The sequence below is a fragment of the Lemur catta genome, chromosome 1 (assembly GCF_020740605.2).
Source record: "Lemur catta isolate mLemCat1 chromosome 1, mLemCat1.pri, whole genome shotgun sequence".
Lineage (NCBI taxonomy): Eukaryota > Metazoa > Chordata > Mammalia > Primates > Lemuridae > Lemur > Lemur catta.
Window position 1 is genome coordinate 224,341,888 of NC_059128.1, and position 15,193 is coordinate 224,357,080.

The 15,193-nt window shown below is 32.3% G+C and overlaps 1 protein-coding gene across 1 annotated transcript in view; it reads right to left on the reverse strand.

Moving 5' to 3' along the window:
- The window catches only part of STXBP5L (syntaxin binding protein 5L), a 313,084-nt gene that overhangs the window by 224,960 nt on the left and 72,931 nt on the right, over nucleotides 1-15,193 (reverse strand). The window contains exons 4-5 of the mRNA XM_045556950.1: nucleotides 5,981-6,062; nucleotides 1,245-1,345 (exon numbers count right to left, since the gene is read on the reverse strand). Coding sequence (XP_045412906.1) covers nucleotides 1,245-1,345; nucleotides 5,981-6,062 — 183 coding nt within the window. The remainder of the gene's footprint in view (nucleotides 1-1,244; nucleotides 1,346-5,980; nucleotides 6,063-15,193) is intronic.

Below are 15,193 nucleotides of genomic sequence, written 5' to 3' on the forward strand. Positions count from 1 at the left end.
TAAACATTTAAAAATGTTACCACTTCTCCATAGTGGGTCCCCCTCCTGCTCAGGAAAGGATCTCTACTTTGTGCAGTAGGATCTATAAACTTTCTGTCCCTAGTTGGCTTGCTCTTGAATTCTTTCACATGCAAAGCCAAGAACCCACTTGAGGAGTTCAAGGGGCTTTCCTCCCTTCATTGGAACACCCCTGCATTAGAAGGAAAAATGTCTGTATAGCTGCCATCCTACTTTCTCCCCAAATTTATAAAAACAGGTTTACTTCATTCATATAGTGGTGATTCCTCATCAACAATTATCATTCAACAAAATAAAATGCACACTATCTTATGCCATAGGCCAATGACTGCTTGCCTCCATTGTTCACCTTGCTCATTCCTCAGTTTAAATGGTACTTGCAAATGTGTGAAAATTTACTTCTCAGAGGTTTTATTCTTTTTATTCACATCAAATTTTCTGTGATTTTCCTTTCCATTTACTGCCAAGAGTTTGTTTCCCAAATGATGAACAAGTATCTGATTATTTTATACAGTTAAATTAAAAATTTTACTGCATCTCCACATGAATTATCATTTAAGTGGATGTGTGTTATGTTCTAGGTCTAGTTGAATCCAACATTAGAAATATTAAAATGTGGTACAGTTTATTATAAATAAAATCTAACAACTTTTCCCATATGTATTCATATAATTTCCTCTTTTTGATCATTGAGATTTCCTTCTAAAATGGGAGGATCTGAATTCTGATCAAATTATCATCTTTAAAAATGTGAATCTTGGATGTTTGGTATTGCTCAACAGTTAGTACCACCATTTTTTGATATCTAAAACTTTTATCTCAATGTTTTCTTTAATATAAAAAGATACTTAAGTAAAAGGGTTAGGGTGTAGGACATAACTGCCATAATCAAGAGGTGTGGAAATGTATTTATTATTTACCTGACTTTTAAATTTTAGGTCTGGGTTTTCAGTATCCTGGACCAGGGAAAAGAATATGTCATTGCTGAAGTGCTGGTTTATAGCTAAGAGAACAAAAAGCTTAGGTGCTCCCCTTTAGTAGATGGCTGACTCTGTATCAATTATCCATTTTATATGAAAAGAAACTTTTATAAAAGCAAGCAAAAACATCAAATTATTTCTAGCTATTGAGATTATGAAAAAAAAAGTCTGTCAAGTTAACCTGAAACTTTATAAGGAAGTAATTTGGTTATGTATTAAGAAATTGTTTAACTCATATGTCCTTACCGCTCTCGGTTAAATTTAAGAGAATGAAGAATAGCTGGCCTTTTTTGTCTAAGGTTCCACAAATGAAGTGTATCATCTGAACTTGCACTGACCAAAGCACCCTGGAACAAGAAGAAGATAAAGTAAGCATGTAATTTACTTAATTTAGAGTTTTTGTGAAGCAGAAACAAGTTAATTTACTGAATTTTTCACAGCTTGAAGAGTTATTTGCCTATATAACCTAGAAATTTAAGGAAGGAAAGTTACATATATTTCAATTGAGAAGGTTAAGAATGCTGAAAGTATAAGAGGCAAGTAAAAGAATCATCCTGATATTTGGATGGTCAGAATGACTAGTTCAAGGAATATCCATTTACTAACAGAGATCATTAATTATTGTAGCATCATTGTTACCATTAAGGTTTTTCTTTGGGAAAAATAAAAGTTTAATTTTTTTTGTTTCTACTATTCACACATATTGTATATAGCTTTACAAGGAAGCAAATATCCACCGAGTTTAGGTTATTATGTATGAAATGTCCGATTTCCTTAAGTACTAAGTTTCACAGTTGACATCTCCAACATTTCACCTTGATACTCTTGTTTTATGTTTATTGTGAAGGTACATCCTCAGTCTTTCAAACACATGTTTTGGCTTGTGATAATCTTTCAAAATTTTAGAGCAATTTTTGTGAAACCATAAATAAGTCAAAAATTTGTGTTATTTTTGAATATAAGTTCCATCATGATGCAGTGCAGGCAGCTGGAAATATCAATGAAGTGTTCAGGAAGGATGTGGCTAATGAACACATAGTACGCCAATGGTTTGAGAAGTTCCATTCTTATGATTTTAATCTTGAAAATGAGCCATGTGGGCAACCCAAGACCAAAGTGGATAATGATGAGCTGAAAGCTATAGTGGAAGCAAATCCAGCACAACCCATGTATGAAGTAGCAGCAAGGTTTGACATTACTATTGCAATAATTTTGGACCATTTGAAACAAATCAGCAAGGTAAAGAAGCCACATAGACGGGTACTGCATGAAGTAAATGAGCATCAGAAGAGAAATCATCTCAAAGCTTGTCTTTCTTTGCTGTCACGACATAAAGGTGAACCATGTCTACACTGTATTATGTGTATGAAAAATGGACTCTTTTTGACAATTGCAAGCATGCAGAAAAATGGTTGGATAAAGATGAAGTGCCAAAACACAGTCCAAAACTGAATACTCATCAAAAAAGGTAATGGTGTCTGTTTGGTGGTCCAGTGCTGGTATTGTCCACTGTAACTTCATGAAACCTGAACCTTCGATCAATTACAGCGGATGTCAACTGCAACCAACTGGACAAAAAATGGGGATGCTTACGATTAAACAGCCAAAACCACTCAATAGAGACAGGCCAATCCTCTTGCAAGACAACACTCGACCACATGTTGCACAAACAGTGATGCTCAAACTACAGAAGCTGGACTTGGAAACTCTCTATCATCCACTGTATTCATCAGACCTTGCACCAACTGACTACCACTTTTTCCAGGCTTTGGAACACTTCTTGCAAGGAAAAATATTCAATTCTCAATAAGCTATGGAAAACGCCTTTCATGATTTGATCACTACTTGCTCTCCAGACTTCTTCACTGCTGGCATAAACAAGCTACCATTAAGATGGCAAAACTGCATTGATAGTTTAGATGCATACTTTGATTAATTGTACCGCTTCTTGTTTGAGAGATCATAAACTACACTTTTGATTCAAAATTGGACATTTCATATTTAATGACCTTAATATAAATTGAATACAGTTCATATAAAAATTCTCTTTTGCAAGAATTTCCTGTGTGATTGGAAAGCATATATTCTTCATAAAAAGTATATTTGGTATAATTTAATTTGCTTTGCACAGCCTAAGAAGCCCCATCTATTATAAAGGAAATCATCTAGAACATATAATCAACTATAATTCAGTATAACTATAAAAATACTGATTATTTGTATATAGCACCACCAAATACAAATGAATCCTATCTCAAATACAATAGGATGTTTTCCACCTCTTATATCGCAGAAAGCATATGGGATGGACAACTAACTGCTATGTATGACTTTATATATATATATGTGTTTAAACTATTTAACTAAGTAAGACCATCTCAAAATATGTCAGGACTTTGCCATAATGATAGTTTCCCAGCTGAAAATGTCAATGCTTAAAGCTAGAGCATTGAATATGTTCTCTAAAACTGATCTTGTAGAACCATAGTGGTCCTGATACTTAAAATGCTTTAAATATTTTCCAAGGTACTTTGTTTCAAGTAACCTTTACAACATAAATCACAGATCTAAAAATGATTATTCCATTTAGATGCTAGGAAGAACTACATTGAAATCCCTAGCATTTATTTATTCTTTGGGAATTAGAAGAGAGAAGAAGGGACAAACCTAAATGTCCTTCTATTAATAAAAGGCCCAAAATGCTCATGTATCCCATGATGGCTCTCTTTACATTATGTACCTATGATTTAAGTCTCAGAGAGGAATAGCTTTATAAACATACAATCATAATCGAAGAGTTTATCCATTAAAATGTTAAGAAATTTGTATAATTTGCACAGTTATATATAATTATATTAATATAAATATACATGTTCCAAGAGGTATGCATTGATACATACATCTTAACATAAACTAATAAATAATTTTATGCCATGCAATAAGATGTACCCTATATATGCCTTGAAGATTTTTGTGTTTGCTTGTTTTATTTGTATACTGTATATATGCTTCCTCTATGCAAACTGGAAAGTTATTAGGATCACCTGGAAGCATTTGATAAACTACAATTGATTTCTTTTGAGATACAAGCTACTGATCTCATTTCTCAGAGAGGTGGAAGTTCACTTGGGATATAGTAAAAATAGAACATGATATATAAAAGTAATAAAACATTTTCTACAATACATAGTCATATGCTATACAAAAGATAAAACATGCCAAACACAATGGAATTAAAATAAAGCAGCATATATTCAGTAATATCTTAGTATAATACCTGAATAAGTTTAGGGAAGAACTTAGTGTCATTAATTCTATGACAAATCTGGGATGTAACTTATCACTGGAAGGAAGTGAACAGGACTACTGAGCATAATAGCACCAACAGAGACCAGACCAGACAAATGAAAATGAACACATCAGTAGATTGTCTAGTGTTCATTTACAAAAGCAAAGTGAACCTACCCAAAGCACTATATATGAAGATCTGTGAAAATATTTATAACTGTGAAGAGAAACACCATTCATGAGATCAGAAACTTGGAAGTTTGGGAAAAGGTATAGAAGCTGAGTGTTAGGTGGGTCAAGGTGAGTAGTTCAGGATAGATCATGTGAACAATGTAAGGAGGTTGAAGGTTTATCTTTATTTATCCTTAGTTATGCAGCACAGAGGCAAACTTAGAGGCTTGAAGAAACATCTCAGAGGATCAGACTCAGTGCAGATCACACAAAAGAAAATTATGCCTGCCAGTATATATCTGCGCAGAAGATAAAAGGCTGAGACTCCTCAATTAGGAACTACTGAGTAGCACTGAGACCTCAAAAAAGGTTGACATTCTAGATAATAATTTCTAATTATTTATAATAAAATACTTTTAAATATTTTCTGTTTTATTCTGTGCCTTTCTTTCTCTTTTTGGTACCCCATATCAAGTGTGCCTACAAGATGAAATATGGTATGTTTGTCCTTTAAGGAGGATCTCACAGCCTTCTGAGAAAGATTTTGAACCAAGTGATAACTGAACATTTGCCAATATTACAAATTTTTCTTTTGTATCTCTGATATAAAGTTCTGAGCCATTTTACCCACATTTATATTGTAAATTTTTAGAAAGATAGATATTAATATATAGATATATGCAAATATATGCAGACACTGAATAAAAAAATCATTGTCATGCCTTGAGAAAACAACCAAACTTTTTTTCCAACACACTGAATTTTATCTTCTAGGTGCCTGAATTTGGCATGGCACAAACTTTTAAAGCATTTTTGCATTGACAGGTTCACTTAACCCAAAAGAACCCTAAAAGACCACAGATGCCACTGTAAAAACACGATTCAAGAAGATCTTAAGTAGCTTTCAATTATGGAATATGTGCAACCTCTGAGCTTCACGGAAACATATTTTGTGTTTAGAGAGTTCCTCATAACCATAGTTCAATGAAAATATGGACAGAGTAGACAGCTAATTGCCATAATAGCTATGGATACAAAAGTAAATACAAATGCATACATATACCAACAAATGCATTTGGAGATATGTACAGATAAAAGGTCCCAAAGGTAAATAAGTAAAAAGATTATTTCATGGAAGATAAAGACAAAACATGAAGTTTTGGCTGGATTACAAAATTTAAGTTGGTGGGAGATGAGTGGATAGAACAAAAATTTAATGGCCAGTGAAGCAATAAAAGGACTTTGGGTTTTTAAAAAAAATTTAAAAATGAATCTAAATTATGTTATATAGTCACAGTAACAGGATCTGGTACATAAAAATATTTTTCCTTTAAAATTTAATAAATTAACAAATACATGAGTACAATCTTTTATGAAAAAGATGACCATGAATAATATTGCATTTTTATACATATGTATACACATATTTTATATATATAGGCATTTAGATTCATATTTAAAAGATTACATCATTAACAAAGTATGTTGTAGAGAGGTGTTTGAAATTGTCAAGAAATCCTTACCTCATTGATCAAAAATTGGAGCTGCAGGACAGCTGCACCACTTTCATCTTGGCAATAACAATCAACACCAGGTCTCCCGAGTCTAATATAATAAAAGTCAAGGATTCTGACATTTTAATTAGCACAATATTAATGAGCAAAGGAGAAATTAACTTATTTATCAACAGATGTTTTGCTTCTTAGTTATCCTTATTTTTGTAAATAGAGTTGAAAAATCTTAGTCTTAGTTGATGCAAATTAAATTATATAGCACAGATGTTTAGTACTGCAGCAAGTTGAAAAAAAATGACATTAAGGGATTTGAAAGGTAGCAGCTTTTCTCCCATGAAGTAAAACAAGAATTGGGAATCCAAGTCTATCTTATTTCATCAGAAATTTCTTCAACTGATTAAATCTTCCTTTCATGAAAATAAATTTAAAATGAGTCAAAGATTTTAATGTAATAAATAAATCATGGGATTAGTAAAAAAATGATTTAGGTTAATATGCTGGTAATCTTGATATATATGAAAACCTTCTAAACATAATTTAAAACCCATAGATCATAAAGAAATTGATTGATATATTTGAGTACACGAAAACATAAAATTTCTACATGGAAAACACTGTAAATAAGGTAAAAAGACAAAACCATACTACAAAATAAATAGTAACATAGTATCATGCAAAGTACTCAAGAGAGTATTTCTTCTGTATTGGGAAAAATTCACCCCTAAGATAAAGACTGCTTTGGTCCTGCCTACCAATGCATAAAACCAGGCCATGAAAGTATCAAACTGTTGCCACATAAGTGCATAAAAAACAAAGATAAAGGATAATTATGGAAGTACAAAAACTTCTAGTACTTAAAAAGGTAAAATTCAAAAGGCATGGCATTTAATCAGACATACAGAGAAATAAAAAATGTTACCTATAATGAGAAGAAAAATCAATTAATAGAAACAGTCTTAGAAATTAAACAGAGGCTAGAAATAGAAATATTAAAATATTTATTATACTATGTGGTATATGTTGAAGAAGGTAAAGAGCAGATTGCGCATGTTAAGTAGCTATATGAAAGATCAATCTATCTACACAAATAGAACATCTAGAGAGTTTTTAAAAATACATTGAAGATTAGTGAACTTGAACACATATCAATAGAAACTATCAAAGATTATAACTTTAAGGAGGCAGAGCAAGACTGAAAACAGAACCATCCAGTGATCATCTCCCCGAAGGAACACCAAATTGAACAACTATGCAAAAAGTCACATTCATAAGAACCAAAACTTCAGCCCATTATACCTCTAGGAATAGGCAAGAGTCACAGCATTACTGGGCTTAGAGCACCCCCTAGTGCTGATGTGGCTGCAGTGACCACAGGCTTAGAACACAAGAATCAATCCCTTTTGAATACATGGAAAACATTCCTAAGAAGGATGAATACAAACAAGCCAGATTGCGAAAATTGGAATAAACACACAACTCTCCAATGCTCAGACACTGATGAACATCTACAAGTATGAGGAACATTCAGGAAAACATGACCTCACTAAAAAAATAAAATAAAATATATAAGGCATCAGTGACCCATCTCAGAGTGACAGAGACATGTGACCTTTCAGAAAGAATTCCAAATAGCCATCTTGAGGAAGCTCAATGAGCTTCAATATAACACAGAGAAGGAATTCAGAAATCTATCACAGAAACTTAACAAGAAGACTGAAGTAATTTTTTAAAATCAAGCAGTAGTAACTCTGTAGCTAAAAAATTCAATTGACATGCTGAAAAATGCATCCTAGTCTCTCAACAGCAGAATTTATCAAGAAAAGAAAGATTTAGTGAACTTTAAGACAGGCTATATGAAAATACAGAGTTAGGGAAGAAAAAAATAAAAAAGAAAGCATACCTACATGATCTAGAAAATTGCCTCAAAAGGGCAAATTCTAAGAGTTTTGGCTTGTAAAAGGATGTATAGAAAAAGATCAGGTAGCAAGTTTATTGAAATAAATAATAACATAAAACTTTCCAAACCTAGAGAAAGATAATATCCAGGTACAAAAAGGTTATAAGACACCAAGCAGATTCATTCCAAGACATATATTTGATAATCAAACTCTCCAAGGTCAAGGATAAAGAAAAGATCCTAAAAGCAGCAGAGAAAAGAAGCAAATAACATATAAAGGATCTCTGATACACCTGGCAGCATACTTCTTAGCAGAAACCATATGGGCAAAAAGGGAGTCGGATGATAGAGTCAAAAGCTGGAGGAAAAAAATTCCAACCTGGAATATTGTATCTAGCAAAATTATCCTTCCAGCATATAGGAGAAATACGGACTTTCCCAAACAAAAGTTAAGATATTTTGACAACACCAGACATGTCTTATAAAAACTGCTAAAGGAAGTTCCTCAATCTGAAAGAAAAGTATATTAATGAATAACAAGAAATCATCTGAAGATATAAAACTACCTGGTAATTAATTGTAAGTACACAGATAAACACAGAATTCTCTAATACTGTAATTGCATATATAAACCACTCATATCTTTCATAGGAAGACTAAAAGACCTATCAAAAACAATGATTACAATAACTTTTTAAGAAATATACAGTATAAAAAGATATGAAGAAGGACAAGAAAAAGTCAAAAATAGGAGGGATAAAGTTAAAGTGTAGAAATTTTTAGTTTTCTCTTTGCTTAATTGTTTTGTTGGTAGTCAGAATTAGAATTAAGTTGTCCACAGTTTAAAATAATTGCTAATAAGATGCTATTTGCAAGTGCCAGAGTAGAAACAAAATGAAAATCTATAACAGATACAAAAAAAAAAACAAGATTAAAACATACTACCACAAAAAAATCACTTTTACACAAAGAAAGACAGAAAGAAAAAAAGAGAGAAGCAACCAAAAAAATGGAAAACAAGAAAAGGGCAGTAGTAAAACCTTACTATGAATAAAACTGAAAGCAGATGAACTAAATTCTCCCATTAAAAGACATAGAATGGCTGAATAGATTTTTTAAAAAAGACCCAACTATGTGCTGCTTATAAGTAATGAAATTTACTTAAAAAGACATAGACTGAAAATAAAAGATATCTCATGTAAATGGAAACCAGAAAAGAGCAGGAGTAACTAAATTATACTTACATCAGATAAAATATGTTGAAAGACAGAAAGTGTAAAAAGAGACAAAAAAGGTTCTTCAATAATGATAAAGGAGTCAAATCAGCAAGAGGATGTAACAATTATAAATATTTATGCACCCAACATTGGAGCACCCAAATATATAAGCAAATATTAGAGCTAGAGAGAGAGAGAGATTCCAATAAAATAATGTCAGAGGACCTCGAATCCACTTTTAACATTGGACAGATCATCCATACAGGAAACAAAAAAACATTGGACTTGATCTGTGCCTTAGACCAAATGGACCTAACAGATATTTACACAACAGTTTGTCCAACAGCTACAAAATACACATTTTTCTCCTCAGTCCACGAAACGTTCTCAAGCATAGACCACATTTTATGCCACATAACAATTCTCAAAAAATTAAAAAAAATTGAAATCATATCAGGTATCCTTTCTAACCAAAATGGAATACAACCATAAATCAATAACAAAAGAAATTATTGAAACACATAGAAATTAAATAACATGCTCCTGAATGACCATTGAGTTAATGAAGAAATTAAGAAGGAAATTTTAAAATTTCTTAAGTAAAAATGGAAATAAACTCTATGGGATGTGACAAAAGTAGTATTAAAAGGAAAGTTTATAATAATACATGCTTATATAAAAAAGTTGAAAAAACTTCCAATAAACAACCTAACAATATAACTCAAGAAAATAGAAAAGAGCAAACCAAATGCAAAATTAGTAGAAGAAAACAAATAATAAAGATCAGAGCAGGAAAAAAAAAAACTAAGACTAAACAAACAATAAAAAAGATCAACAAAATTAAAAGTTGGTTTTCTGAAAATGTAAACAAAATTAACAAACCTTTAGTTAGACTAAGGAAACAAGAGAGGACACAAATAAATAAAATCAGAAATGAAAAAGGACACATTACAACTGATACTACAAAAATTTAAAGAATCATTAGGGATTATTATTATAACCCAATAAATTGGAAACCCTAGAAGAAACAGATAAATTCCTAGACCCATACAACTTCCCAAGATTAAACCATGAAGAAATCCAAAACATAAATAGACCAATAACAAGTAACAAAATAGAAGAAGTAATAAAAAGTCTCCCATCAAAGAAAAGCCTAAGACCTAATGGATTCACTGCTGAATTCTACCAAACATTTAAAGAATAACTACCACCAATCCTACTCAAATTATTCCAAAAATTGAGAAGGAGGAAATACTTCCAAACACATTCTACAAGGCCAGCATTACCCTGATGCCAAAACCAGAAAAAGACACAACAAAAAAAGAAAACTAGAGGTCAATAACTCTAATGACCATAGATGCAAACATCCTCAACAAAAAACTAGCAAACCAAATTCAACAACTCATGCCTGTATGCAGCACTTTGGGAGGCCAAGGCAGGAGGATCATGTGAGGCCAGCAGTCCAAGACCAGACTGAGCAACATAGCAAGACCCCATCTCTAAAAAAAATTTAAAAATTAGCCAGGCATGGTAGCACATGCCTGTAAGTGCAGCTACTTGGGTGGCTGAGGCAGGAAGATTGCTTGAGCCCAGGAATTTGAGGTTGCAATGAGTTATGATAATGCCACTGCACTCTAGCCCAGGCAACAGAGCAAGATCTATCTCAAAACAAACAAACAAAAAAACCAAATATACACATACACATTAAAAGATCATTCATCATAATCAAGTGGGATTCATGTCAAGTATGCAAAGATGCTTCAACACACACAAATCAATAAATGTGATATTAATATATCAACAGAATGAAGGACAATATCCATATGATCATTTCAGTTGATGCTCAGAAAGCATATAATTCAACATCCATTCACGATAAAAACTCTCAAAAAACTGGGTATAGAAGAAACATACCCCAACATGATAAACGCCATATACGATAAACCCACAGCTAGTATCATACATTCAGTCTGGAACAAGACAAGAATGCTCACTTTCACCACTTTTATTCAACATAGTACTGGAAGTCCTAGCAAGAGCAATTGGACAAGAGAGAGAAATAAAGGCATCCAGTTTGGTTAGGAAGAAGTCAAATTATCCTTGTTTGCAGACAATATGATTTTATATTTATAAAAACCTATAGACTCCACCCAAAAAGTATTAGAATAGATAAACAAATTCAGCAAAGTTGCAGGATACAACATCAACATACAAAAATAAGCAGCATTTTTTTTTTTAACTTGACTTCCTTGGATTTATGGGAAAAAAACTAGCAGCATTTCTATGTGCCAATGGTAAACAATCTGAAAAAAAAAAAACCTAGAAAGTAATCTCATTTACAAAGCTATAAATAAAATTAAGTGCCTAGGAATAAACTTAAACAAAGAAGTGAAGATTTCTATAATGAAAACTATAAAACATTTATTTTAATTAAAGAAATTGAAGAGGACACAAATAAATGGAAAAATATTCCATGCTTAATAATTGTAAGAATCAATGTTGTTAAAATGCCCACATTACCCAAAGCAATCTATAGATTCAATGCAATTGCTATTAAAATTTCAATGGCATTCCTCGCATAAATAAAAAAAAAATCCTAAAACTTTTATGGAACCAGAAAACACCCAGAGGAGCCAAAGCCATCCTGAGCAAAAAGAAAAAACTGGAGGAATCACATTACCTGACTTCAAAATATACTACAAAGCTATAGTAACCAAAATGGAAGGTACTGTCACAAAAAGAGACAATAGGCCAATGGAACAGAACAGATAATCCAGAAATAAAACCACCCCTTTACAGTGAACTCATTTTTGACAAAGGTGCCAAGAATATACATTGGGGAAAGGACCATCTCTTAAATAAATGGTGCTGAGAAAACTGATAATATGCAGAAGAATGAAATTAGATCCCTATCTCTTGCCATATATAAAAATAAAATAAAAATGGATTGAAGACTTAAATTTAAGACCTGAAACTATGAAACTACTAGAAGAAAATATTCCAAAGATTCCTTAAGACCTCAAAATCACAAGTAACCAAAGCACAAATGGACAAATGGGATCACATCAAGGTAAAAAGCTTCTGCACAGCAAAGAAAACAATCACTAAAGTAAAGAGACAACCCATAGAATGGGAGAAAGTATTTGCAAACTATCCATCTCACAAGGGATTAACAAAAAGAATACATAAGGAGCTCAAACAACTCAATAGCAAAAATATAAGTAATCCAATTAAAAATGGACAAAATGGCTGAATAGACATTTCTCAAAAGAAGACAAATGGTCAACCGGTATATAAAAAAAAGTTCAACATCACTATTCATCAGAGAAATGCAAATCAAAACCACAATAAAATATCATCTCACCCCAGTTAAATGGCTTTTATTGAAAAGATAGGCAATAATGAATGCTGACAAGAAAGTAGAAAAAGGCAACCTTCATACATGGTTGGTGGGCATGTAAATTTAGTATAGCCATTATCAAGAACAGTGTGGAGGTTCCTCAAAACACTGAAAATAGAACTACCCTATGATCCAGCTATCCCACTGCTGGGTATATATCCAAGAGAAAAGAAATCAGTACACTGAACATATATCTGCACTCCCAAGTTTACTGCAGTATAATTCACAATAGTCAACATATGGAATCAACATAAGTTTCTATCAATGGATAAACAAATTTTAAAAATGTCATACGTGAATCTGTTTAAGGTATTTCCATAATGCTTTCCACAGGGGTTGCACTAGTTTGCAGTCCCACCAGCAGTGTATGAGTGTTCCTGTCTCTCCGCATCCACGCCAACATGTGACCTACCATTCGATCCAGCAGTCCTATTATTGGGCATCTACCCAAAGGAACAAAAGTCATTCTATAAAAAAGACACCTGTACCCGAATGTTTATGGCAGCACAATTCACAATTGCAAAGATGTGGAAACAACCCAAATGCCCATCAATTCATGAGTGGATTAGTAAATTGTGGTATATGTATACCATGAAGTATTACTCAGCTATAAGAAATAACAGTGATACAGAATCCCTTTTGTTCTCCTGGAGAGAGTTGGAACCCATTCTATTAAGTATCCCAAGAATGGAAAAACAAGCACCACATGTACTCACCAGCAAATTGGTTTCCCTGATCATCTCCTAAGTGCACATTTGGGAATAACACCAATTGGGTATCAGACTGAGGTGGGGGGTGGGGAGAGGAGATGGGTGTATACCTACATGATGAGTGTGTTGCACACTGTCTGGGGAATGGACACGCTTGAAGTTCTGACTCAGGGGGAATGAGCAGGACATGGGCAATATATATAACCTGAACTTTTGTACCCCCATAGTAAGCTGAAATTAAAAATAAATAAATAAATAAATAAATAAATGAAAATGTCATACGTATGCACAGTGGAATATTACTCAGCTATAAAAAGGAATGAATTCCTGTCATTTGCAACAACATGGATGGAACTGGAGGATGTTCTGTTAATTGAAATAAGATAGGCACAGAAAGACATATATTGCATGTTCTCACACATATGTGAGAGCTAAAAAAAAAAAAAAAAAAAGGAAACGTGGAATTCTTATAGATAGATGGTAAAGTAATGGTTACCAGAGGCTAGAAAGAGCAGCAGGGAGGGATCATAAAGTGGGGATGATTAATGGGTATAAAAATACACTTAGAATAAATAAGACCTAGCATCTGGTAGTACAATAGGGTGACTACAGTTAATAATTTACTGCATATTTTAAAATAATTAACAGTGAACTTGGAATGTTCTTAACACAAAGAAATGAGAAATGCTTGAGGTGTTGGATACCCTAATTACCCTGGTGATCATTACACATTTAATGTCCGTATCACAATATCACATGGATCCCATAAATATATGCAACCATTATTTACCCATAATAATTAAGAATTTTAAAAAAGAAAGTATCTAAAACATAACACAAAGAGCAAAACCTGGAGGTGGGAAAAAGAACAGCACATGATTGAGCTGTGGATTAATGTCAAATGACCTAATATAGTTGTAATTGGAGTAATGAAGAATAGGAAAGGATGAGGAGACAAAATATTTGAAAAAAATAATCAAAATTTTTTTCAAAGTGAAACTGAAAGAAACACATTTTTCATATACATAAAACTAAAATAATTCATCACCAAAAGACCTGCACTAAAAGGAATATTAAGGGAAGTCTTCAACCAAAAGGAAAATGATATAAGATAGTGTCTGGATATACAAACAAAAATCTGAATATACAAAAGGAAGTAAGGATGTTGAAAATGGTAAATATATGGGAATATAAAATACCTTTAAAAATATCTTTAAAAGGGAATTGTTTAAACAAAAAAAAAAAAAAAAAAAAAGAACCTAATGCATTTGTGGTCTTATATGCAGAAGTAAAAATGACATTAACAATATCATAAAAGCCAGTAGGAAGAGAAATAGAAACTTTAGTAAAGTTTTTATACTATTCAGGAAGTGGTATAATATTAATTGAAGGTTAACTTTCATAAGTTAAATATGTATGTGAGTATAGACCCACAAGGAGAAATACTAGAGTCAAAATTTTAAAAATCTATTGTATTTCTATTAGCAAAGAACAATTACAGTTGGAGTTTTTAACACCCCTCTTTCAATAACTGATAGAAGACAGAAAATCAGAATGAAGGAGACTTAAGTAAAACATTTTCAATCAACTTGACCTAACTGACATCACAGAACATACCACCTAACAACAGTAGAATACATATTCTTTGAAGAGTAAAAGGAAAAACTACTAAGACATAAAGATCACAAATTAACAACCTAATGTCACATCTCAAGAATTAGAAAAAAAGAACACATCAAACCCAAAGCTAGCAGAAGAAAAGAAATAACAAAGCTCAGGGCAGAACTAAACAAAATGGAAATGAAAAAAAAAACCATAAAGGATTAATGAAACAAAAAGTTGGTTCTTTGAAAAGATAAACAAAATTGACAGACCTCTTGCTATATTAACCAAGAACAGAAGAGAAAGGACCCAAATAAGCTCAGTCAGAAATGAAAAAGGTGACATTACAACTGATATCACAGAAATACAAAACATCATCAATGAATACTATGTAAA